The 26,560-nt window shown below is 44.5% G+C and overlaps 1 protein-coding gene across 1 annotated transcript in view; it reads left to right on the top strand.

Annotated features, from left to right (window-relative positions):
- asap1b (ArfGAP with SH3 domain, ankyrin repeat and PH domain 1b) overlaps positions 1 to 26,560 on the top strand; it is a 78,475-nt gene that overhangs the window by 21,342 nt on the left and 30,573 nt on the right. Inside the window, exons 4-16 of the mRNA XM_084140994.1 lie at positions 6,586 to 6,658; positions 7,646 to 7,791; positions 9,573 to 9,647; positions 12,834 to 12,883; positions 14,854 to 14,983; positions 17,045 to 17,130; positions 18,246 to 18,321; positions 18,514 to 18,600; positions 20,324 to 20,424; positions 20,531 to 20,600; positions 22,017 to 22,104; positions 22,443 to 22,491; positions 26,016 to 26,185. Coding sequence (XP_083997120.1) covers positions 6,586 to 6,658; positions 7,646 to 7,791; positions 9,573 to 9,647; positions 12,834 to 12,883; positions 14,854 to 14,983; positions 17,045 to 17,130; positions 18,246 to 18,321; positions 18,514 to 18,600; positions 20,324 to 20,424; positions 20,531 to 20,600; positions 22,017 to 22,104; positions 22,443 to 22,491; positions 26,016 to 26,185 — 1,201 coding nt within the window. The remainder of the gene's footprint in view (positions 1 to 6,585; positions 6,659 to 7,645; positions 7,792 to 9,572; positions 9,648 to 12,833; positions 12,884 to 14,853; positions 14,984 to 17,044; positions 17,131 to 18,245; positions 18,322 to 18,513; positions 18,601 to 20,323; positions 20,425 to 20,530; positions 20,601 to 22,016; positions 22,105 to 22,442; positions 22,492 to 26,015; positions 26,186 to 26,560) is intronic.

The following is a 26,560-nucleotide window of genomic DNA, read 5'->3' on the forward strand; positions in this document are numbered from 1 at the left end:
TCCTGTGTAAGGCAGGGTCGTACTCTCCGAATGTTGTAGAGCATGAACCTGCAGGAGCGGGTCACCGCCTTGATGTTAGCGGAGAACGACATGGTGTTGTCCAGGGTCACGCCAAGGCTCTTCGCACTCTGGGAGGAGGACACAACGGAGTTGTCAACCGTGATGGCGAGATCATGGAACGGGCAGTCCTTCCCCGGGAGGAAGAGCAGCTCCGTCTTGCCAGGGTTCAGCTTGAGGTGGTGATCCGTCATCCATACTGATATGTCTGCCAGACATGCAGAGATGCGATTCGCCACCTGGTTATCAGAAGGGGTAAATGAACAAAAATAACCCCTTCTCAGCTGAAGTGTGTTTTGTTTTTAAACTTCTCAATGAACCATGGTTTTTAAGCTGTCAGTGAAATACCATGGTGTCATAACCAATGTTCCCATTTTTTCTGCACTGAGCAAATTTCTGGTCTGCTGAGCACAAACTTGAATGTTGTGAAAATTCTGTGCAACTTCCGGCGCACGTTTACTGTTAACACTGAGGCTGTACCCGCTTTAAGTTACAGTTTTAACAGTAGGCTATTTGATCATAACGTAGGCCTACCAGAGTGGCCTTCCATCAAAAATAATGGAGAAAATGCATCCCATAACATTTTAACATGGAAATAGCTGTTCTATCATCCAGCCTACAGTAGCAGCCAATGTGTGGAAAAAAAGACATACAGGGCTTGACATTAACCTGTTTATCCACTTGTCCTTCAGACAAGAAGGTGACTGAACATGTTGTTGTGTTATTTGATGCAAGAAACTACTTTACAAAATAAAATGCATTATTATTCCCGTACCATTATTATTCCCATACCCTCCACCTATTGGCTACTTAGCTTATTCAAGCCTGTCTCAAAATACAAGACTGCCCCTTTAAGACCAAAAAATGCTCTTTACCTGACTCACTTTTCAAAGATGTCTAGAAATGTACACGTTTTGTGCTTTTGTAGGAAGCAATCACTCCCCCATTGCTGACTACTAATTATTTTTAACTGGGCTAATAACTCACTAACTAGCAAAGAATATGAACAAATGTGCACATGCAGCTCTCGCTTTGATCTCAAAACAAGCGCATCTACTCATGACCGCTCATGCTGTAAACACAGTCCAGTTCAAAGTGAATGGCACAGATCCATATATGGCAATGGTCTATTTGTATATAGGCCTACAGCAGCTCTGATTGGTTATGCCGCACCAGTCTGTGTAGAGTACAGGTGTCACGATCGTTATTAGAGGCAGACCAAGGCGCAGCGTGATAGGCGTACATCTTTTAATGAGTACTTGACACTAACAACAAAACGATACGTGAAGTCTAAAGGTTCACCAACACAAACCTATACAGAACAAGATCCCACAAAACAAAAGTGCCAACAGGCTGCCTAAGTATGGTACCCAATCAGAGACAACGAGAATCAGCTGCCTCTGATTGGGAACCACCCTGGCCAACATAGAAAACACGAACTAGAACACAACATAGAAAATCACCCATAGAAAATCCACACCCTGGCTCAACATATAAGAGTCCCCAGAGTCAGGGCGTGACAGTACCCCCCCCCCTCCCCCCCCCAAAGGCGCGGACTGCGACGGCGCCAACCATACCCAACATGGGAGGGGCCGGGTGGGCATTCCACCTCGGAGGCGGATCCGGATCCGGGCGTGACCACCACTCTCTCACTACCCCCCCCGTAGCGCCCCTGGTCTGGTCGGGGCACCGGTGGAGCGGATTGCTCAGGCTCCGGTGTGGAGCAGCTGACCGGTGCCGTGGAACAGGCACAGGCCGGGCCGGGCTGGCGACGCGCACCACTAGCTTGGTGCGGGGAGCAGGAACGGGCCGGACCGGGCTGGCGACGCGCACCACAGGCTTGGTGCGGGGAGCAGGAACAGGCCGGGCTGGCGACGCGCACCACTGGCTTGGTGCGGGGAGCAGGAACGGACCGGGCCGGGCTGGCGACGCGCACCACAGGCTTGGTACGGGGAGCAGGTACAGGCCGGACCGGGCTGGCGACGCGCACCACAGGCTTGGTGCGAGGGACAGGAACAGGCCGGACCGTACTGGGAACACACACCACTGGCCTTGTGCGGGGATCAGGAACGGGCCGGACCGGACTGGTAACACACCCCAGTACCTCTCGCCGTGCCTCTACACTCTCCTTCCCCCTCATGACCAATGGCCCCCGTAACCTGGTGGCCTCCTCTCCATGTCCGCAAACTCGCCCTGTAGCTGCCTCCAGCAGCCCCGTCGTCCATGCCGTGTGCCCCCCCCAAAAAATTACTTGGGGTTGCCTCTCGCCTGTCCGACGACGGCCCGGTTGGCGCCGCTTCTCCTCTCCTGCCTGGGCATCCTCCCTCATCGCCCTCCGGTAGCGGACGGCCTCCTCCTCTGTGATTCTCCCCCAACCGAGGAGGACATCTACCAGAGTAACCTCCTGTTCCATACCTGGCGTTTGCTCCTGCACACGCTGCTTGGTCCTGTTTTGGTGGGATCTTCTGTCACGATCGTTATTAGAGGCAGACCAAGGCGCAGCGTGATAGGCGTACATCTTTTAATGAGTACTTGACACTAACAACAAAACAACAAAACGATACGTGAAGTCTAAAGGTTCACCAACACAAACCTATACAGAACAAGATCCCACAAAACAAAAGTGCCAACAGGCTGCCTAAGTATGGTACCCAATCAGAGACAACGAGAATCAGCTGCCTCTGATTGGGAACCACCCTGGCCAACATAGAAAACACGAACTAGAACACAACATAGAAAATCACCCATAGAAAATCCACACCCTGGCTCAACATATAAGAGTCCCCAGAGCCAGGGCGTGACAACAGGCTGAGTTGTGAGTGTCAATGCAATAGAATCCTACTCCGATGCATTCTGCCTACAACAAAATATCTTGCATAGGTCGTCTTTTTTCGGTATGTTGCATTGAAAGTGGCTAATATTGCGTTGATTCGATCACAATTCCCACAGTAAAGGGAAACGTTGATAGTGTTAACTAAGGGGGAATACTCTAGAGAGTTGAGTGAAGTTCAGTCTCGTGCTTCTCTGCGCAGGCTGATATTTCTTCTGCGCAGCAGTCCCGGGGGAGCTGCATGCCTGCGCATGTGCGCAGCTTAGAGGGAACATTGGGCATAACTAAGAGAGAGACCAGACCGGGACATAGCGACTTCTCAGTGAAAGTCAGGCCTGCTGCTTCCTGTTTCCTGTGGAAGGAGGGCTGGAGGGGAAATGCCAGGTCTGCTCTGCACTGGGAGGATAAGGCAGGAACTCCAGGAAGTGTTGAAGCTGCAGCATCTCTACCCTTCCGTGTCCCATCACGCTCAGCCACAATGACCAGTGACCAGTGTCCTTCACCTCTGACCTCTCCCTGCTGGGTCCTTGACCTCCTTGGGTTGGGTTCTTGTCCCTGTGAGGTCAGACTGGCGCTTTAACAACATGCTGACACTGACGTGTTGGATTTCACTGCAGCACAAAATGGGCTTTCATGGTCATAGACGTTTCACAGGGGAATCCGCACAGGAACATGTACTTTGAGCTGCTGTAGGCACCCTTTTAGAATATTACATATAAAACATCTCTATCCCCCAACTCTTGTTTTTAGTTGAGTATTCAGATCTAGATCTGCACTCATTGGCCCACACACTCACCAATCACACTAGGCTGTGTCAGAGCTTAACATTGGCCGTTGGTCGATCAGAACAAAGCATTGAATATATTGAATAGTTTGCAGGCTTTGTGAGGCATTCTTGCCAGAGTTGAGATGCATTCTTACTGGTTGCCAGGGGGTGCAGAGGACTCTGTGCCAAGTTAGCTGTGTTCCATTTAACTATTTTGTCCTTTGGAGACTTGAGCTGAATGCTCAAAGCCAAATCTCCTTCCCTCCTACACATCTAGCGTTTCTCCTCCTTGACATTTGCTCGCATATATTACAGCAAACCTACAAATGTGGGTTTCCACGACAGATTGGAATGAGAATGTGTGGATATTGGTTGTGAATTTTCCTGAAAGCATCTCAAAGTCGGTACTGCTGTGATGAATATGTAGGCCTAGCTATTTTGAATGCCAGTAATGTCATCGACGATTGACCTTGTTCAGTCGTAACTGAAATCCATACGGTTGACACATACTGTATGTCGCTTCATCGTCAATTATAAATGGCATCAATGAACATGTGGTTTGCTCTGTGGGAAAACTGATGCTAGTGTTATAGGACAAAGGCCTCTAAGGACCCTGGGTACCCAGCACACACATCATCCGACATCCCTGCCCCTGTAACATCAAGTCGACGTAGCATGTTCCGTACTAATGTAAAAGCATGTTGATATCAAAGCGGAATATTTAATTAGGGCAAAGCAGACACAGACAGGATTATGGGTGAACTTTGGCGGGGGTGCCAGCTGCTTGCTTCTCTCTCTCTCTCTCTCTCTCTCTCTCTCTCTCTCTCTCTCTCTCTCTCTCTCTCTCTCTCTCTCTCTCTCTCTCTCTCTCTCTCTCTCTCTCTCTCTCTCTCTCTGTAACACCATTAGAGAGGCAGTCTGCCTGCTGCTGCCCGCCTTGCCTTAGTTCTCTCTGGAGAAGTCATCTCACTCTACTGCCTCTGAATAATCATTCATGGATTAGGGTGTCAAGGGGTCCACCATGATGTGTATGACCTTGTCTGTGTCCTTGGTCTGCAGTAACCTATGTTCTCATCATATTATCATTATTTAGTATTTCACTAAGCAGAAGAGAGGGATAAACAGGTTGTTTGCCAGATTGTAGACAATGGAGTACTGCGAAAGCCAAAGAAATGTGTTCGATAATATAGGCTAAGATTTATGAAAGGGGTGTTGATTATACCAACATCACTCTCTACAAGGTTGCCTTCTCCATGCGTACACAGCAGACACTCATTTTACTGGTACATACACTTGCGCCAGGTCGTGCTCCTGCGTTAGAGAGAGAGAGATCAAAGCACAGTGCCCTGGGAGAAAGGGCCCCACGGCCATGCACTACTGCAGCCATAATTGGGGAAGAGCCATGTTAAACTGTCCGGGGGCCAACCGAAGCCGGGCTTAATTATAATTTATGAAATGTAATGAGCTCCACTGACGTTGTAGCGTGCCTTCCATCCGACCAGAGGGTCCTAATGTAATGTATTTATGTTGGTGTTTATCTTCTCCATAAGTGAATGTGGCAGTGTGGTTCTGTGAGTTTCCGTTTTAATGAGTGAAATATGGATAGTTTTTTACCTCAGAGAAAGAGGAAAGCATAAATATACCTTGATTTACTGTGGATCAGGATGCATTTAAAAACCAAATGTAGAGTATGTGAAAATGAAACATTTTGAATCTAAGGGATAGAATACCGTAAGTGCTTTCATCGATGATCTGTGTGTGTGTGTGTGTGTGTGTGTGTGTGTGTGTGTGTGAAAGTACTGTTTGTGATGCTATCAAATCTTCTTAACCTGAGCATTTGTTTTGGCAGATCCAACCTCCCAGTCAATGAATCTGGCTCTGTGGCGAATGATACAGAAACCAATATATCGAAAAACACAATTCACTCAACATTAACTGCACAGAGATTCTGCACATAATTCTTCTCCGAGATTTTGATAACAAACACATTTCCATGTAGGCGTTAGTAGTGCTGTGAGCCGAGAACAGAGTTGCAGAGTAGCTTTGCCCTCTGCGGCGATAAAAGTATGACGTCAGCGTTCTCTTAATTGCACGCTCTGTGCGGTGAGAGGATCTGGAGGTCGGTATCGAAGGCTGCGTCCCAACTGGCACCCTATTTCCTATACTGTATAGTGCACTATGAAGGGAATAGGGTGCCATTTGGGATGCAGACACAGGCCAGACCAGGCAGCACTAAACACAACATGGCCGCCCGCCTGTAAACAAACATCTGCCTTTGATTCAATCACTGTGTTACTACAGATCATAATCAAGGAAATATGGCCCTGTAAATGAGTGCTAGAAACTTCATTACTCAAGGTACAGCAGAGCTTGTTGGGGTTTCCCAGTATTTTATCAATACGTAAATCTAAGGCACGGATCTTGACAGATACTATGTGCGCTCGTGTGTGTGCGCATGTGTGTATTTGTGTGTGTGTGTTTAAGATCTCAGACTTGTACGATTTATAGATTTTTTAACACCAACAGAATAGCAGGACTAGCAGAATAGCAAGGTTCATGGTTTTGCTCTCCATTTGTTAAACTCAGTAGAGTGGAGAAGAGATGCATTGTAAGACACAGTTGCACTACCTCAGGCAGTACTGTCCTAATGATGCTACTGTATCTAACCGTTTAGAATTTCGTTGGCCATTTTGAATGCCATATTTAGGTCAACTGGTGCTTTTTTAGCATTTGGTACATTGTTATGCCCGTTTTTATGCATCACTGTAAATAGCTCATAGGATTCAGTGTATTAGCCTCATACTCAGAAATGACTAACATTTACAGTATAACAATGTTGTTCTCTTTTGGTTACAAAAGTCCAGTCTGTGATGCTACGATAAGTCCTTAAAACCCTCTCTCTCTCTCTCTCTCTCTCGTTATGTGTTCACAGGCTTTGGATCAGGACAGGACTGCGCTGCAGAAGGTGAAGAAATCGGTCAAGGCGATCTACAGCTCAGGCCAAGGTGAGAGAAAGCACCCTGTCAGTTTTCTATGCTCGTTAACCAGAGGGTTACCGGTTTCAATCCCAGAGAGGATTTTGAGGAAGGATGTGCTTGTGAAAGACATTGAAAAGCTATTATCTATATATAGACTGGTCTGGGTGAGTAATTATGCCCTCTTATGAAACTAAATATTTCAGAGTTTCAAGCTTCTATCCACATAAAGTCAGTTCATTTGTAGGTTGTTAGTGCCTTGAATAGGGGGTTTCTGGGCCTCTTCTCACCTGACCTCTCTCTCAGGTCTCCTGTCAGAGTCTGGATACAGTTCAAACACAGTCACTGTCCAGATGCTCGGTTTCTGCCTAGTGCCTAATGACAAGTACAGATGGGTGCTACTGTTTGAATGATGGGGAAAGCAGCAATGATGGGGAAAGCAGACCTGCACACACCAAGCACTGACAGGAGACACACACACACACACACACACACACACACTTGTGACGTAGACCCTGGTGGAGCTGTACTCCTATAACCACGAATGGGAGTCTGACCCCATTGCATCATGCATCAATACATTTTTCCTAATGAAATGGCAGTCTACCAATGCTCCTCTTCAACCCATTCACCTACACCCAGTTAACATGATCCACCCCTACATATTGAGCCTGACAGTATGACAATCTGATTTAAGTTGCAAAAGTGATTAGACAGCACACTAAGCTGTTGCATTTGTAACCAGATGGCTAATGTCAACCTTTCCATGCTGGACCACGATCACCTCTCCCTGGGTGTTTCCCAAATAGCACCCTATTCCCTATATAGTGCACTACGTTTGACCAGAGTCCTTTGGACCCTTCTACTGTATATAGTGCACTACTTTTGATCAGAGCACTTTGGGCCCTGATCGAAAGTAGTGCTCTATGAATGGATTAGGGGACGCAGAGCCTAGCACCACTACCCTTGTTGTTGAACCGAATGCTAACCCTGAGTTTCTCCCTCTCTCTTCACTAGACCATGTCCAGAATGAGGAGAACTATGCCCAGGCTCTGGATAAGTTTGGCAGCAACTTCATCAGCCGAGAAAACCCTGACCTGGGAACAGCTTTCGTCAAGTTCTCCACCCTGACCAAGGAGCTGTCGACCCTGCTCAAGAACCTGGTGAGATACATAAGACTGATAGATCAGTTGTTATTGGCCGGTGAATTCCACAATGTTCACAATGTATTTAACAAAAATGTGTCCTTTAAATAAGGGTGTCTGTGTTTTTGTCTATCTTGGGATGGGCATTACTTGGGCTTGTGTGACTTGTGTGTCTTCAATAGATGCGTCTGCAATAGTTTAGAATCCCGCTGAATCATCCACTCTTATCAAGCTATTTCTTCGAAGTAAAATACCACCCTGACTAAAGCGTCATTGCGATCATCCCAATATGGCTGACTGCTGCTGGATCTAACTTTTAGCTTGTCTGCTCTTATCTCTCCGCCATAGATTCCCCTGACGTTTCTGTTGAAAAATGAGTCTTGTTGGAATTCTGTGTGTGTGAGTGATTGTTGTTGGAAGAAGCGGCTGTCCCTTGCTCTCTTCCTGTGTGTCTGGCAGTGAGATTAGACTCCATAAATACACTGAGCCGCTGCAGACTACTGTGTGTGAGCTCCCCTGGAACCCTCTTAATAAATCAGTCACTTGTTGGCACTGCCTGGGGAGGTTGTATACATATTGCATGTAATAGTGGTGAAAGGACAAGCAACTCTCGACATCCCTTATAGCGATGCAAAGTAAAACATATTGTTCTCTCTCCCTTCCTCTCTCTGTCTCTCGCTTTATCATACAGACACACTTAAGTGGATGAGATATTTCTAAGACATACATTTGCCTTTATATGTTCTCGTGTATCACCCATTTAGTGTATGTGTGTGGTCTGTGTAGGTCTAAATTCTTGGATCAATCACCTAGGACACTGAAGCAAGGCTACCAACATGCATGACCAAGCACAGATGCCCACTGATCTATTTTCAGACACAGTTGTCATTTGAGTGTTTATTAAATATATCCTCCGGTTTCCATAACTGCTCCCCAAGGGCTGATGGTCAGTGTGCACTACTATTGGTCAGAGTATTGATGTTAATAACTCCCTCACAGGAACCTGTCATGGAATGATACATTATCATTGGTTATCTACAGAGGTTAAAGATCATTGGAGCAGCCAGCAGTTGACGTTGCTATTAGTCTGACGGCCATTTTGCTCTCACTCTCTCTCTCTCTCTCTCTCTCTCTCTCTCTCTCTCTCTCTCTCTCTCTCTCTCTCTCTCTCTCTCTCGCTCTCTCTCGTTTATGGAGTGAACTCTTCATATGCTGGCATTAGTTTGTGGTATTTACCACACTTAAATAAGGCGCCTCTCTCTGGAGTGCAGTGTGAGAGGAAGGAGACCACCCTGTTGGTCTGCAAAAGTAGTGAGTAGTAGCCAGACAGACCAAGGCCAGCTCTAATATTGGAGCAGCAGCCAGTAAGTAGGTGATTGATTTGGACATAGGGCCTTTGCAACAGAGGCACTTAAGTGGACATTATAAAGTGATGTTTGTTTCCATGACCGGAGCCATGGATCTCAATGGGACTTGGCCCTGGCCATCACAGACCCAAATGGAATAAATGCTCAGGAATAATTACCGGCATTAATCTATGTGGTTAGAGTAAGCAAATTACTTTAGCTGATTCCTAAGTAGCTAATAGCTTAGCACATTTTAAGAGTAAAAAATGCTTTCAGTGGCTCCTAAATAGCCAAGGTTGAGTTCACCCTTAGACTGAAGATAAAACTGTGAAGGTTTCTTGGGTCCGTCAGTAAGTGGTGATGTACTACAGCTGAAAGCTGAAGCAGTAGCTGCTTGACTCTTGCCCTGGTGACCAAGTCACTGTATAACTCTCTCTCTCTCAATCTATTCAGCTCCAGAGCCTGAGCCATAATGTGATCTTCACCCTGGACTCGCTGCTGAAGGGGGACCTGAAAGGCGTGAAAGGGGTAAGATTTACAGTAACCTCGTCTTCTCTCTCCCTCGTTTCCTCACTCCCTCTCTCTCTGCCTGACCCCCTAGGGGAGGAGACGAGTGAGCCCACTCAGCAGATCTGTCCATTCATCTGTGTCTGTGTGTGTGTGTGTGTGTGTGTGTGTGTGTGTGTGTGTGTTTTAGAGAGTGAGAGAGGGAGAAAGATAGAGAAATGGAGAGGGGGAGGGGGCACCAGTGGGCCTGACTGTTTAAAAGATGACACTGTAAATCTTTGTGGAGTAAACAGTGTCCTTGTGTTGTGCCTGAAGGCGAGTGCCACGAATAAACGGGTCATGAACCCGTGAGGTTGGAAACATTGGAAACATGGAGTGGGCGTGGTAGTGGGCTCCAGAACATAAATTGTGAGCCTGAGGCCTTGGCCAGCCAAATGGCCGCGGTCACCGTAATAACAGCAATAACCATTCTAATATTTAAGACGCACATTTTCTCCTCTCCTCCTCTCCTGACTGCATGTGCTGCCATAGAAATAGAATGAGAATAGAATGGGCGTCTCCATTCAAGTCAATGATGGCATAACGAGTGGACTGGCGGCCATTGCGAGTGTACGCATAGAAGCAAAGCAAGATAAAACAGGAAGTGTACCCATCAATAGACAGGGAGCTGACAACATCACAAAAACAATGCACGCGGGTTGATGGGGCAGAGGGCCGTGTGTTGTTATGATTCTGGACGGTCAGATAGCTAGCAACAATGTCAAGAAGCTGCCATGTGGGGAATCGTAGGTGACTCGTTTCAGCTCGTTTTATTTTGTTATTGATACCATGTCTTGTTTTAAGGTGTTTTGACTCTTGTCACGTCTATGCTAATATGGCAAAAATTCGCAAGCTAGCTAACCAACAACTGTAACGATGTATTTGAGACACAACAAGTGGTCATTGTGCAAATCTATTTATGTTTTCAATAAAGATTTGGAGAGGAATGATAGTTTACATGAACAACAATCCTTTGATTCTAAACCAACCCCGTCTGTTTTGCTTCACATTACAAAAAATACATTCCATTGCATGAGCCACATCAGTTAACATAATTTGAATGAACATTTTACATTACAATGGAAATTATTGTATCACAATACCAGGCGGCCATTGCGAGTGTACCCAGTCAAATTGCCAGGGTTAGAGGTTCACACACCTTGCTTCTTTCAGCAAGGAGCAACAAAGTTTCATCACGTTGTTAAGAGTCCATGTCAATGCCCGGCCGTCCCATATTCTGTCAGCTGTTCGTTCCACACACACAAAAAAAAGACAGTTATGATGGTTATTTTATTTTCATGACGGTCTTCATTCCTAACCGTTAATGCTGAGTGATTAACTGAAATGTCGGTTATTTTTATTTTTTTAACCAACTCATTGACCGACGTCGGTTCAATTATTTGAATTCTATTTTGTTCTGTTTTTTCTCCTGTGAGCTCAACGCGCACATTGCAGTTTCTCTAGAGATAAATCAGATCATGCCCGAACTGTGCGATGTAGTAGAGAGTTGTAGTTTCCAACAGGCCAATGTTCTATATAATTATCAAGTTTTCTGCTCTAATCTAACTACAATGACCATAATCCATTGCGTGGCTAAACTTGTCCGGTCTGTGTTTCTTTTACGGCTGCTACGTAAGAGATGGAAGAATGCGCTATCAAGAGGGGATATATAGAGAGCAGTTTCTTCGTGAGGTATCTGTACCTGAAAATACATGATCTAAGTGATTGATAGTTGGTATTCAGCAGTCATAAAAGTATGCCTTATTTACTTTGAAGAACTACAAAAATAGTGATTTTGTCAGACAGCATAGGCAGCAGCTCTATAGAGATGAGATGATGACTTGGAATTAAATAATAATGTCATCAAATAAAACAAATGTAATATACACAACAACTGAAATATTTTATTAAAGTAAGGTAATGTGAATAACTGATGGTTAGTAAGTGATAAGCAGTCATGGGCAGTCACTACCATCATGGGACTTTTATTAATTGTTTTATTCTGTGTTGATGAATTGCCAGAATAGCCAGTAAAGTTTTTCAATGGGATCTATCCATAGCGGGAGCCTGGGCAACTGAAATGTCTGACCTTTTCCAACAGTCTGACTGTGAACATCTGTACGAAAACCAAATTAAGGGAGTCATAGATATTATGTTTTTTTAAATGGGTGGAGGAGATTAATCATAAACCCAAATTGAAAACCTTTTGTTTGATTAAGGGTGAATTCGTTATGTACAACCTACCTAAAAGCAAGAGATCACTATGTGCACAAGTAAGATCAGGGATATTGCCCCTGCGTATTGAAACAGGTTGTTATTGTGGTGAAATGGAAGAGGAAAGACTATGTAACTATTGTGACCTCGAAGAAATAGAGAATGAAACTCATTTTATCCTCTGTTGCCCTTTCTTCCACGATATACGCTTGCTCTTATTCCAGAAAGCCCACCAGATATACCCTGGCATTATGTGGCTGAGCCATGAGGAGAAACTGAAATGGTTTTCTGTCCGTTGTGTATTTCCGTTTGCGGAATATTTAGATAAAGCCTGGAATAAAAGAAAAAGGGCTACCTATAATTAAATTATGAAAATATTTAGCGTCTATGTGGTAAATGGCACGTGTGTATATAGATTGTGAGTAGGCCTGTCTCCCACATGAATCCTCCCTTTGTGCTAGACTGGGTTCAAATGCCTTCTGTTTAATTTTTCTGTATTTATTTGTCTATATGTATGTATGTATATTTTTATACTGCTCTAGGGATATCATTATTGTTTGGATAACCTTATTTACTATTATATATTGATTTCAATTTAATTTTTTTGTGTTCTTTTATTTTTTATTTTTTTCACTCTTTATGCGATGCGCACTGCAGAGAACACCGGAAGAATAATTATCACTGAATAATCACAGTGAATTATTGTAATGTTTGTTTATGTATCAATTAATCCCATAAGGGATGGGTTACCAACTGGCGATTTCACACGAACCGAAACCGAACTGACCTCAAAAAGCACTAACCGTCGGTTATGCGATTATACGGTAATTTTGCCAGCCATATGTGGGGCTGTGTTGGAGAGAGAGAATGCTCAGAGTCAACACTGTACTGTGAGATTCCAGATTGACCTGTTTGCTGCTGATTACTGATACTTTGTTCTCCCCTTTCTGTCAGGATATAAAGAAGCCCTTTGACAAAGCCTGGAAGGATTATGAAGCTAAGTTGTAAGTGTGTTAATAAATGTGTGCATGTACATAGCTGTGTTGGGACACTTGAGGTTTGCACTATACAGTGCCTTCTCCACATCTTGTTAGGTTAAAGCCTTATTCTAAAATTGATTAAAATGTTTTTTCCCTCATCAATCTACCCACAATACCCCATAATGACAAAGCAAAAACAGGTTTTTATAAATGTTTGCTAATTTCAGACCCTTTACTCAGTACTTTGTTGAAGCACCTTTGGTAGCGATTACAGCCTCAAGTCTTCTTGGGTATGACGCTACAAGCTTGGCACACCTGTATTCGGGGAGTTTCTCCCATTCTTCTCTGCAGATCCTCTCAAGCTCTGTCAGGTTGGATGGAGAGCATCGCTGCACAGCTATTTTCAGGCCTCTCCAGAGATGTTCGATCGGGTTCAAGTCCGGCTCTGGCTGGGACACTCAAGGACATTCAGAGATTTGTCCCGAAGCCACTCCTGCGTTGTCTTGGCTGTGTGCTTAGGGTCGTTGTCCTGTTGGAAGGTGAACCTTCGCCCCCAGTCTGAGGTCCTGAGCGCTCTGGAGCAGGTTTTCATCAAGGATCTCTCTGTACTTTGCTCCGTTCATCTTTGCCTCGATCCTGACTAGTCTCCCAGTCCCTGCCGCTGAAAAACATCCCCACAGCATGATGTTGCCACCATGCTTCACCGTGGGGATGGTGGCAGGTTTCCTCCAGACGTGACGCTTGGCATTCAGACCAAAGAGTTCAATCTTGGTTTCATCAGCCCAGAGAATCTTGTTTATCATGGTCTGAGAGTCTTTAGGTGCCTTTTGGCAAACTCCAAGCGGGCTGTCATGTGCCTTTTACTGAGGAGTGGCTTCCGTCTGGCCACTCTACCATAAAGGCCTGATTGGTGGAGTGCTGCAGAGATGGTTGTCCTTCTGGACGGTTCTCCCATCTCCACAGAGAAACTCTAGAGCTTTGTCAGAGTGACCATCAAGTTCTTGGTCACCTCCCTGACCAAGGCCCTTCTCCCCCGATTGCTCAGTTTGGCCGGGCGGCCAGCTCTAGGAAGAGTCTTGGTGGTTCCAAACTTCTTCCATTTAAGAATGATGGAGGCCACTGTGTTCTTGGGGACCTTCAATGCTGCAGAAATGTTTTGGTACCCTTCCCCAGATCTGTGCCTTGACACAATCTTGTCTCAGAGCTCTATGGACAATTCCTTCAACCTCATGGCTTGGTTTTTGCTCTGACATGCTCTGTAAACTGTGGGACCTTATATAGACAGGTGTGTGCCTTTCCAAATCATGTCCAATCAATTGAATTTACAACAGGTGGACTCCAATCAAGTTGTAGAAACATCTCAAGGATGATCAATGGCAACAGGATGCACCTGAGCTCAATTTCGAGTTTCATAGCAAAGGGTCTGAATACTTATGTAAATAAGGTATTCTGTAATTTTTTAAAAATTTGCATACATTTCTAAAAACCTGTTTTCACTTTGTTATTATGGGGTATTGTGTGTAGATTGCTGAGGATTTGTATTTATTTAATCAATGTTAGAATAAGGCTGTAACGTAACAAAATGTGGAAAAGTCAAGGAGTCTGAATATTTTCCGAAGGCACTGTATATGGTTATGTCTGCTTGTGTGATACATACAGTTGTTTTTGGTGTCATTAAAATATCAGAACTGATGTACTATATATTACAACAATAATTTAAGTGGAATGTTCCGCCCTGTGAAAGCTCTCTTTAATGCTGAGAATTCCATCTGATTTAAATGTGAGGTCATGGATTTATTTAACAGTGTCTGTCTTTAACACTGGTTGTCTGTCTGTCTGTCTGTCTTCCTTCCTTCCTTCCTTCCTTCCTTCCTTCCTTCCTTCCTTCCTTCCTTCCTTCCTTCCTTCCTTCCTTCCTTCCTTCCTTCCTTCCTTCCTTCTTGCCTGTCTTGTCTGGTTTCACTAACACTGTCTGTCTGTCTGTCTGATTTCAGTACAAAGATCGAGAAGGAGAAGAGGGAACATGCCAAGCAGCACGGGATGATTCGTACGGAGATAACAGGCGCTGAGATTGCTGAGGAGATGGAGAAGGAACGCCGTCTCTTCCAACTCCAGATGTGTGAGGTTAGAAGTGGGCATTGGGCACAGACTAGTGGGCACTGATTGGGCACTGACAGGGCCCTGCCACCCCAGGCCAAACCTAAGAGGACAAAATAAAATGGGCATACGTGCCAACCTCTGTTCTATAAATGATGATGCTATAAACTAGTTGCACATATCCCCAAAATGACACAAAAAACTATATCATATTGTATTTCTATGCTTCAATCCTCCATATAAAAGGCAGAGCAAAATAACAAACTGTTAGAGCGATGCACTCAGCTGTGCCAACGAGCTGCCTCCCGGTGGGTGTAAACGCCTACTCCTCTCTCCCTCTTTATCTGCAGATTATTTGCTCACTTGGCATAACGGTACTGACAATTTACATATTAACTTAGTGCTTCACTGTGGGATTCTAATTGGAGCAGTTATGGAGTAGCTCAACCCATCAACCTCTATTTCTGTGTACAGCGAAAGGGGGGTGTTTTGTTTCTCTTGGGTTTTTAGGGTGATCTCATTCACTGTGTTGTTGTTATTGTGGATTGTTGATATTGCTTCCAGTGTAGTGCTAGAGTGGCCCAGAGTTTATAACCTCAAGTTTTTCCTGCTCAAGTCATATTGTCAGGAAGAATAGCCGACCCTATAAGCATGACTGACGTAAAATGTATGCATGCATGACTAAGTCGCTTTGGATAAAAGTGTCTGCTAAATGGCATATATTATTATAATTATATATTGATAACATTGCTAGCATTGTGTGGACACAAGCCCAATAACACACAGGCACCAACAGGCATTCACAACACACACTAAACCCACCCCACAGCACAGACAGCACAGACAAAAAGTGGATGATCTCTGAGTCGCACACACTCAGACAGACAAAAGCAATATACGTGTGACTGTGTGTTTGGTTTCAGGGGAGCACACACATGCGCGCACACACACACACACACACACACACATACACAGAGGATCACATGGTAAGCAATGCAGCAGAGAAGCTTTGGGGGACAGGAGGTGCCTCAGAAGGGCTTTCTGGAATAGATTAAATGTCCTCTGTGTGCGGAGCTGAAAATGGTCCTTAGCAGTGATTCTTCACAAGCTGTTCTAGATTGGCACGCCATGGGATAAACTCAGATTAAGATGATGTTTTATTCATTTGTTCGCTGGGCATGAATTTGTCAGAGGAGTTTGCTAATTTGGAGGGCGGAGTGGTTTCTGAAAAATAAATGAAAAACACAATTCTAGTTATCCCTTTCAAACACAGTTTACAATTTACTAATGATATTCTACAGATGTAGGATCTTAATTTGATCACTCTTTTGTTGCTGAGAATGTTCCTGCACAGCAGGAAATGCAAACTTGTAGTGTATTCGAGGTTTAAAAAGGCTTCTAAAAAAATGTCCCACTTTAAAATGTCAGACTTGATTTGCCCTAACGAAGAAAGTATCAACCCCTACAAAAAATGTCCATTAATTATAATCCACATAATAATTCACATTTCCTGTTGCTGCAGGATTATTTTCAAACTGGCTCAAATTAAGATCCTACATCTGTATATTGGCATTCTTTTCAGTGACGTTTAGACGTTAGTTTTTTCGGCTCCCACAGACTCCATGCTGTGTTGGTATCATGAATCAGAGGCTCAGAACCTCTATCGTATGGGCATTCTGATAGGATTATTATAAGTGTTCAGAAGACATATTTGACACAAACAAATAGTGTTTTATTGTGGTTTAATGCAGGGGTGGACAATTCTTCCAGCAGAGGGTTGGTGTGGGTGGGTGCAGACTTTTGTTAAGGCATAGCAGTAACATGACGATTTACTGGTTCATAAATGATATCCTTCAAATAAATGATAGATTTCAAATAAGACCTTGATTAGTATAATCACATGTATTTCTGCTTGGCTCGAACAAAAGCCTTGCCCACACTCAGCCTTCAGTGATTGTCTACCCCTGGTTTAATGTATCACCACTATGTATAAGCGTGGTAATACTCCATATTGCATTTCCAAAATCATGTAACAGAGTATTCTATTTGATGTCAGTTTTCACAGACCACCACTTGTTTTCTCTACAGTACCTGATCAAAGTCAACGAGATCAAGACCAAGAAGGGAGTGGACCTTCTCCAGAACCTCATCAAGTATTACCACGCACAATGCAAGTAAGTAAACAGTACAGAACCTCATCAAGTATTACCACACACAATGCAAGTAAATAAACAGCACCGCAGTATCTCCCTCATTTACCATAGTGTGAGAGTCCCCCAAACACATCTACTGAGATGTGTCTAATTGGTGGCAAACACACTTTTTCGGAGGGAATTATGTCACTGTGTACTCTCACGACTAGCTATATATGTCTCGCCATGATTGTTCTTTGCTCTCTCTCGCTTTCCCTCTCTTTCTTTCATTCTCTCTCCCTGTGTCTTCATCTCGCTCCCTCTCAACCCCCCTCCCTCCATCCCTCTCTCTTGAATGGGGTGATGGTGATGCATGATTCACCAGTCTTGGGTAGGGAGGGTTGCAAAGTAATTTCTAGCTCTCATAAATATGCATGACCCTTCATGACGATGCGGTGTGACAGCCGTGGGGGTTTGTGGGTAAATAATGGGCGCCCCCTGTGCCAGGGCTTGAGCCCAACGCTGTGTCACCGACAGCCCTGACAGCCTCAGTTTTGCTATTTGGTTGTGTCATAACATTGGGGAAACAAAACAATGCAGTTTTCTGGTTATCTACTCAACCCAAGACTATGACTATCACAGTGTAGAGACATGCCTTATAGAACATTGGGAGTTTCAGTAGAATGAGTGGGCTGAGGGAGCTGATGGATACCTGGAGGGTAGGAGAGAGACGGAGAGAGAGGGGGTAGAGAGAGAGAGAGGGGGATAGAAGGGTTGTTAGTGGAGATGAGAGGATGCTGCATTCAGGTAGATGCCACTGGCACTGGCAGATCCATAATGGATGACAGGATGTGCTTAGCATTCCACTCTGGACACAGCCAGAGAGAGACAGGAGAGAGAGAGATCTCTATGCCAAAAGCCAGAGGGCCAAGCAGGGCTATACATTATACATATCCCACTGCATCAGTCTCATTCTCAGTCACCCCTCTATTCATTTTGACCTTCCTCATGGCCATATAAGTCTAGGACACTTGACATTTCTAAATGATGTAAAAGATGCTATGCTCCACCAAATGACTGCCCTTCGTTTCACTTTCATTGGAATTAAAATGAAAATCTCAATGGAATTCTAATATCTGTGCTGTATTCTCTTGCAGCTTCTTCCAAGATGGCTTGAAGACGGCGGATAAACTGAAGCAGTACATTGAGAAGCTGGCTGCTGACCTCTACAATGTAAATACTCACCCACAGGCTTCTCTCTATCTGATTACTGCTACTCTGCAGTCTGACATGTTATCTAGACTGATTGAGTGAGTGAGTGAGTGAGTGAGGGTGTGTGTGTGTGTGTGTTTGTGTGTGTGCGCATGCATTCCTGTGTGTGTTTGTTTGTTTGTCTCTCTTATCTCACCCTGTGTATGTTCTCAGATAAAGCAGACCCAGGATGAGGAGAAAAAACAGCTGACTGCTCTTAGAGACCTGATCAAGTCCTCCCTTCAGCTGGACCAGAAGGAGGTAGGCAGAAACAGAACAATCTAGTCCAAATTGGGCCAAACAGGGCCAAGTGGGCCCAAGCAGACCAGAGTTGACAAACATATAAGTGGCATTCCAATTCTCTACCCTTCTCCTGAAGTGTGCACTTGTACGCTCCCCCTAATGGATTGAAATGGAATAAACTGGTGTTAGGAAAATAGTGGAAACTCCCTCCAGCCATGCGTGCACCAAATCAATGTTTGGTAGAAAATCTGACCGCAGCAGTAGACTCACCCCTAACCTTTGACCCTATGGCAGGTGTAGCTACTAGCTAGTCTCCTGTAGTGCAGAGTGAGGCCTTGGCTGGTAACTACCCTCTGTAGCGCATTATGGTCGGATGCCGAGCAGTTGCCATACCAGGCGGTGAAGCAACCGGTCAGGATGCTCTCGATGGTGCAGCTGTAGAACTTTTTGAGGATCTGGGGACCCATGCCAAATCTTTTCAGTCTCCTGAGGGGGAAAAGGTGTTGTCGTGCCCTCTTCACGACTGTCTTGGTGTGTTTGGACCATGATAGTTTGTTGGTGATGTGGACCAACACTGCCTGAATTTTCAGCCTTTTTTGGAGGGATGGAGTTTTGGCCTACCTGGTTTCAAACCTCCCTGTCAATAACAGCTAGTTTTCCGTTTTCCCCTCCCCACTCAGACCACTCCCAGACAGTCCTAGCAAAATTCTTGCTTGAGAAATTGCTCTTTGCTAAGAAGCTATTTTTGTTTCTTTTTGACCATTTTAATTGAAAACAATCACAGTAAGGTACTTAATTGTTACCCAGAAATGTTTGATATTGAGATAAAAAAGGCTTTCTGAGCACTCACTGGTCACAACTGCCGCATACATCAATGTGGTTTCTCACTCAGTCTCACACTCACTTTTAGTGAATGCTAGCTGCTAACTGTGTTTTGCGTGTTGCTACTGTATAATAGTGAGATGGACTGGCCTGCCGTATCAACACAGCTACAACTATCTGGCTGCGTCCCAAATGGCATGCTATTCCTTACATAGGGCACTACTTTTGACCAGAGCCCTGAGCCCTATGGGCAAAAGTAGTGCACTATATAGGGAACAGGCTGCCATTTGGGACAGAACCTATGATTCACACTAAACATCCTCTGGTTTAGAACACCCACACACAAATGCTGTCACTCACTCACTCACGCACTAACTCACTCACTCGTATTAACCGTGCAACACTAACACCTACACTCTATGCATGCAGGCACTCTCACTCACAACTTTACCGGAGCGGCTTCTTTCACACGCTCTCTCTCTATTTCCCTCTCTACTCGCTGCTTGTCTGGACTCAAGTCTAGAAGAGTAAGTGTTAGCATGCTTCTGACAGATTTTGAAGAGCATGCCCTCCACTGTGTTTTTTACATTAGAAACTTGCTGTGTTTTTCATCTGATAGTGTGTTGGAACATGTGTGCCTCCCAAATGGCTCCCTACTCTCTATATATTGTACTTCTTTTGATCAGAGCCCTTGTGTAAAGTAGTGGCATAAATGGAGAGTTGGGTGCCATTTGGGATGTACACCATGATCCTTTGAACATCAAGTGCGACCCAAGAAATAAGAAAGGCCATGTGGGTCACAAACACACACACACACACGACCCTGGCCTGCACTCTCTGTAAGAGGTATATTTGGTTGGTTATGTGTGGTGAGTTGCTGTGTTTTCTGTGTCTAAACACTGTGTGTGTGTTGCTACAGGACTCCCAGAGTAAGCAGGGGGGTTACAGTATGCACCAGTTGCAGGGCAACAAAGAGTTTGGCTGTGAGAAGAAAGGCTACCTGATGAAGAAGAGTGATGGGTAGGTCACACACACACACATACACTGAACAGTACTGAACATACACAGACATGAAGAGCCTTTTTCTGATCTTTCGTTGTGACTTGGTGTTGTTGTCTTCCTGCAGGCTGAGGAAGGTGTGGCAGAGGAGGAAGTGTTCAGTGAAGGGTGGCATGCTCACTATCTCTCATGCTACGGTGAGTGGCAAACACAAACACACACACACACGTTATGTTCTTCTATCCTCGTGGGGACCTACAATTTTCCTTAACACCTAACCCAAACCCTAAACCTAATTATAACCCTAACCCTAAACCTAACTCCTAAGCTTTAAATAGCCTTTGACCTCATAGGGATGTGGGAAATATCCCCACGAGGGAGAATTTTCTTTGTTTTACTATCCTTGTGGGGACCTTTGGGGATTGTAGGTCCCCACAAGGGTAGCAGAACCAACCCACACACACATACACACAAACACATTTGAGCACCCTTACACATTCCTGTCGAGGTTAGATCAAAGCCAACATCCAGTAGGAAGGAAGCTGTGTAGGGCACTATCAATCTGGCAGTTGGCAGAGAGGAATCAACATGGGTGGGTTACCAAGGCAACCCCTTAGCCCCCCCCCCCGTGCACTGTGCTGCTGAGAGCTAGTACAATAAGCAAGGCTGTGATAGATACACAGACACATACATGCACACAAGAGTGTGTGAGAGAGCACACACACACACACACTAGCTTGCCCCTGTTTTTCTTATTGCAACTCTAGATTGTGGTGAACTCCCCCAAATGTGACTAATCGATCCTCATTTCCACACATATTTCCACCCTCCGTTCCGCTCCATGTTTATTACCCATCAGCTCCTGTGCCAGCCTGGCAGCCTCACCACAGGGCTCATCACAGCCCGTTAACGTTTTGTTAACACCTCTCACCATCCCCACTGCCCGCATGCCCGGGCACAGTCACAATGCAGTGCCCAGTCTACACACGTGCCAACTGGGCACACTGGTATTATCATATTATTACAGTGGGTATTGTAACTGAAGCCAAGCCAAAGTGGTGATGCCTGGACCACAGACAGACACAGTACTGAGGGAATACCTGGGATTCTCCCTAGGCTAGCTACATACACTGTTAAGTCTAGTGTTCAGGCTGCGTCCCAAATCGCACTCTATTCCCTATGTGGAACACCTTCCCCTTTTGCCCTCAGAACTGGCTGAATTCGTCGGGGCATGGACCCTACAAGGTGTCGAAAGTGATTTCTTTATTCAGTCTAGACTAAAGGACATTACCCACAATGCCTTACATCAACAGATTAATTGACCTGTTACTTTACCACCCCAGCCCATCATTTACCAGACGCTTTTATCCAGAGCGACTTACAGTAGTGAGTGCATATATTTTCATATTTGTTCGTACTGGTCCCCCTTGGGAATCGAACCCACAACTCTGCGTTGCAAGTGCCATGCTCTACCAGCTGAGCCACACGGGACCATCCAGAGTCAGGTAGGCTTGTAGCGTTAGTTTCATAGGACCAATACTGGTTGATGTACAGACTCATTTTCAGAATTTCTATCAAATAGCTAAGTCGTCTGTCTCTGTGTGTTTGTGCAGTCCAACAGGCAGCCTGTGAAACTTAACCTGCTCACCTGCCAAGTCAAGCCCTGCGCTGAGGACAGGAAGTGCTTCGACCTCATTTCCCGTAAGTACCTCTTCCTGTAACCCCCCACACCAACACAGTAGTTACCATGGGTGTGAGATGGGCTGTGAGAGATGGGGCCTTATATTACCTTATATGGGCATTCAGAAACAGGAAGCGTCGAAGAGATCATTTTGTGCCACAGGCCGCCAGTAGCTCTTTGACACAAACTCTATTTTCTGGCTTCCTGTTAGAATGGTGTCATGACAATGCCTGAAACACGCTGTGCTTGTGAATTACCCAACATGCATCTCAACAGGGGTATATTATATTACATGATTACACAGTGTCTGCTGGGTCTGAGAGATCACATTCCCGTCTAATCTTCTCTCTGGCCACAGATAACCGGACATATCACTTCCAGGCTGAGGATGAACAGGAGTTTGTCATGTAAGTGTATCATCACAATCACCACATTATAAACATCCAACTACTATTAGTATCCAACTCCAAAGGCAGGTACAAAGTAAGATAGGACTGTGATGGAATTTTGGGTGACGGTTATTTGTCAGCCAAGTCACACAGTCACCGTTATAATAGTTTGAATAGAAAAACATTTTTACAAATAAGGACGCAAATTTTCTCCTCTCCTCTGCTCCTGACTGCATGTGCTGCTGCTGGGAGGGATTGCATACGGGGGGGTTATACAATTACCGTGCCAGCCCTAAAGTAATGCACGCTGAAGCAATGAACCTTGCCCTGATAATGTATGAGTGTGAAAGACAAGATCAGTGAGGTTTAACAAAGAAAGACACCGTTTTCTTTAATGAAAAACGTTTAGAGGTTTTGTCTAGTGTTCATGCTCCATTGACAATGAGGGTATTTTTATCCCTAAGAGAGAGAGGACTGCTAGGTGCTAGCAGCGGTAAGGGTATCCACCTGTATCTGTGGGATCTGTAGTTGTTATTCAGGTCACTGTAACCCAGGGATGGGCAACTGGCGTTGGCCCGCTGATAAATACAATTGTAGTAGAATACACAAGATGCAATTTCGAAATTTGGTTGTGGATCAGCAGTATTTATATTGTTATGTCGGTCACTGACACCTACTCAATTAGCCCATGTCAGCAAAAAAGGTTGGTAAATTAGTCTAACGGACAGCTATCTAAACTTGTAGTAATCATGGTCGAATTACCGACCGTGGGCCCCCATTGATTTTGTTAGTCACTCTCACTCAGATATCATATTAAAAACTGCAAACATTACTCTCCACCCTATGTCAAAATGTGTAGAATTGTAGGAAATAAGCTGTAAAACTGCTAATGAGTAGATGAGTAGAATTGCATTAAATGAGTTATAAAACTGCAACATTTTCTCTGCGCCCTATGGCAAAATGTGTAGAACTGCAGGAAATTAATACTACAACTTTTTTCTCCGCTGTCAAGAGGGGGGGCAGCTAAACGCAAAAATGAAACTTAAGAACGGGAAGCATAGAAATAGCGCACTTAGAACAGATCTACCACTTCTTAGACTTGCTTTCAATGAGAATGACAGATCTATAACTCACATTTCCATGAGAATTTGGTCAGGTAGCCCAAAAAGTTACATATTGCAACTTTCATTATACTGAGACACAATCGGCCTTGCTTTAGGATACATCCCAAATGGCACCATATTCCCTATGTAGTGCACTACACTCTTAGAAAAAAGGGTTCCAAAAGGGTTCTTTGGGGAGGGATAGGGTTCTACCAAGAACTGTTTTGATCAGAAGAACCCTTTTTGGAAGACAAGGGTTCTTTTTTTATTTATTATTTTTTATATATTTTTTTGGGGGGGGGGGGTAGATCAGCTTAATATTGCAGATAGATTGTAACTTCCATCAATGTAATTGTCTGCATCACTTCCCCCATGTTTTTTATATATATACTCCCCTTTATTACTTTTCAACCCCGCCATCCTTTCCCTACTTGGGGTAAATTAGTGAACAACAATGCTTAGGCCTCTACTTCCAGCTTATACGTACTATCTACGGACAAGAGTTCTTTGTAAGGCAAAGGGTTCTACCTAGAACCTTTAACATCCTAAGAACAGTTTTTGGAAGAAAGGGTTCTTTGATGATTCTTTGGAAGGCAAGAAGGGTTCTACATAGAACGATATATAATATTTCCCAGCATGCTCTATTGCAGGGAGATTTTCAGAATTGTTTGTTTTACTGTAATATCTGTGTTTTTGCATGTACATTGCTTGGTTGATTAATTGTATGCTACACAAATATAAATAACAGACAGTAATTGGATTTATTGCACCTGTTACTGAGATGGTTGTTCCAGTTTAGATGATTGAGGTAGTCTCAGTATTCACTCTTCCCTACCCTGACAGTCATTCTGAATGTAGGTTGTAGGTGATTAACAATTCCACTTGTTGGATATCCTAACTCTGGCTGGATTCCAATAGAATTACACATCACTTTGCAAGCCAGCATAATGTGACTTGCAGGCCTGATGTGTCTTGTAAACCCGAAAATTCCTAACACCACTGTGTTAGGGTATAATTAGGCCCTCAAATAAAGGCTTTATGATATATGTAATGTATTGTCATAAATAATAACATTTTAAAGGCTAATAAGGCTGGTGGAACCGTTCATAGACGGTTCTAGGAAGAACCCTCCAAAGATAAAATGGTTCTCGGTAGAAACTTTTACAGACGATTCTGGGAATAACCTTTAGCTGGTAAAATGGTTCTTGGTAGAACCCTTCATAGAGGGTTCTAGGTAGAACCATATACAGGGGGTTATTTGAAGAACCCTACTGCAAAGGGTTCTACCCAGCACCAACAAGGGTTACCCTATGGGGAAAAACCAAAGAAATCTGTATGGTTCCACTTAGCACCTTTTTTCTAAGAGTGTACTTTTCACCAGGGCTCATAGGGCTCTGGTTAAAAGTAGTGCACTTCATAGGGAATAGGGTGCCATTTGGGACACAGCCACATCTCAGCTGCGGGCCCTGATGTCAGTGAGTTCATAAAGTATCTGTAACTAGGGAACACACATGTACACTCATGCACACACACACACAAATGCTGACTCCACACTCTAAGCTCTGTGCTGTCACGCACTTCCAGCTGAGGCAGACCATACAGTGATGAAGTCGCTTCATGCGAGTGTTTGGATTAAAACATTTATCACTTGACAATATAGCATCCCTGCATTACGCAATCACATGCTCCTCCACCCATGTCTTGTGCATCGCAAGTAAACACGCTCACCCTTAAAGACACACATACACCCACATCTCTGCATACCGTTGTCTAATTTCTTGTTATTTCTCACTCGCTCACTCGCACTCACCTGTGCTGTGTCCTGTGCTAGTCTAACTAGCAGTCTAATGGCAGAGTGAGCTGTGCTGTACTGTTCTGTGCTGAACAACAGTAGCCACCGACTCATGTTTGATTGGCAGTTACTTCCTGCTAATTCATGCGTGTGTGCGTGGCGATTGTCCAGATGTGTTGGTTTGAATGTCATGAGAGGGTATCTGGGGCTGCTGGCTGGTTAGATAGGGTTGTGTATTGTACAGTACACTACAGTATGTGGTTGACACTGTAGGCAAATGTAGGTCCCAGGTAGGGTGAATGCAAAGTAGCTGTCAAGATGTCAATGTAACGCAGTATACAGTTATATTAATACATAGAGTATAGATATAGATAGCGTCAGATGGAGTTGGAGTTGTCCCATCTGATGTGATTTGATTTGACCATTCAAAATACATAAAATGGCAACAGACACAAATACCAAAATTGTCAAGGATAAAGAGACTAATTTCCATTGTGGTCCCCTTTGCTAAAAGTCTCTACCTAAGAGGCTTATACACAGAGATCTTATGATACATACTTCTTTATGTAGTTCAATGCTTGTACATGTTGAAAACACCCTTGCTTTGTAATAACTTGTTTTCTCTATTGTCTCTGTGTCGTGTGTAGCTGGATCTCTGTGCTATCCAACAGTAAGGAGGAAGCTCTGAACATGGCATTCCGCGGAGAAGAGGACGGAGTAGGAGGAGAGGATGGCCTGGAGGACCTGACCAAAGCCATCATAGAGGAGGTGCTGCGCATGCCTGGCAATGAAGTCTGCTGTGACTGTGGCGCTGCAGGTACATATAGTATGACATCTATGGGTGCACGTGTGTGTGGTTCCTGGGACATACACAACCTCTATGGTTTTCCAAGGGACTCTCACATTCTAGATTGTCCACTATACCACTACTTTGAGCTTACTCACCATTCACCTTGTCATGGGAGAAGACAACGACACCTTTGCTTCAGCATTTTATCTCGCCCTTGAACTCACACATCCCAATAGAACTCACACATCCCTATAGAACTCACACATCCCCATAGAACTCACACATCCCCATATAACTCACACATCCCCATAGAACTCACACATCCCCATAGAACTCACACATCCCTATAGAAATCACACATCCCCATAGAACTCACACATCCCCATAGAACTCACACATCCC

Source organism: Coregonus lavaretus, assembly GCF_964263955.1.
Source record: "Coregonus lavaretus genome assembly, chromosome: 2".
Lineage (NCBI taxonomy): Eukaryota > Metazoa > Chordata > Actinopteri > Salmoniformes > Salmonidae > Coregonus > Coregonus lavaretus.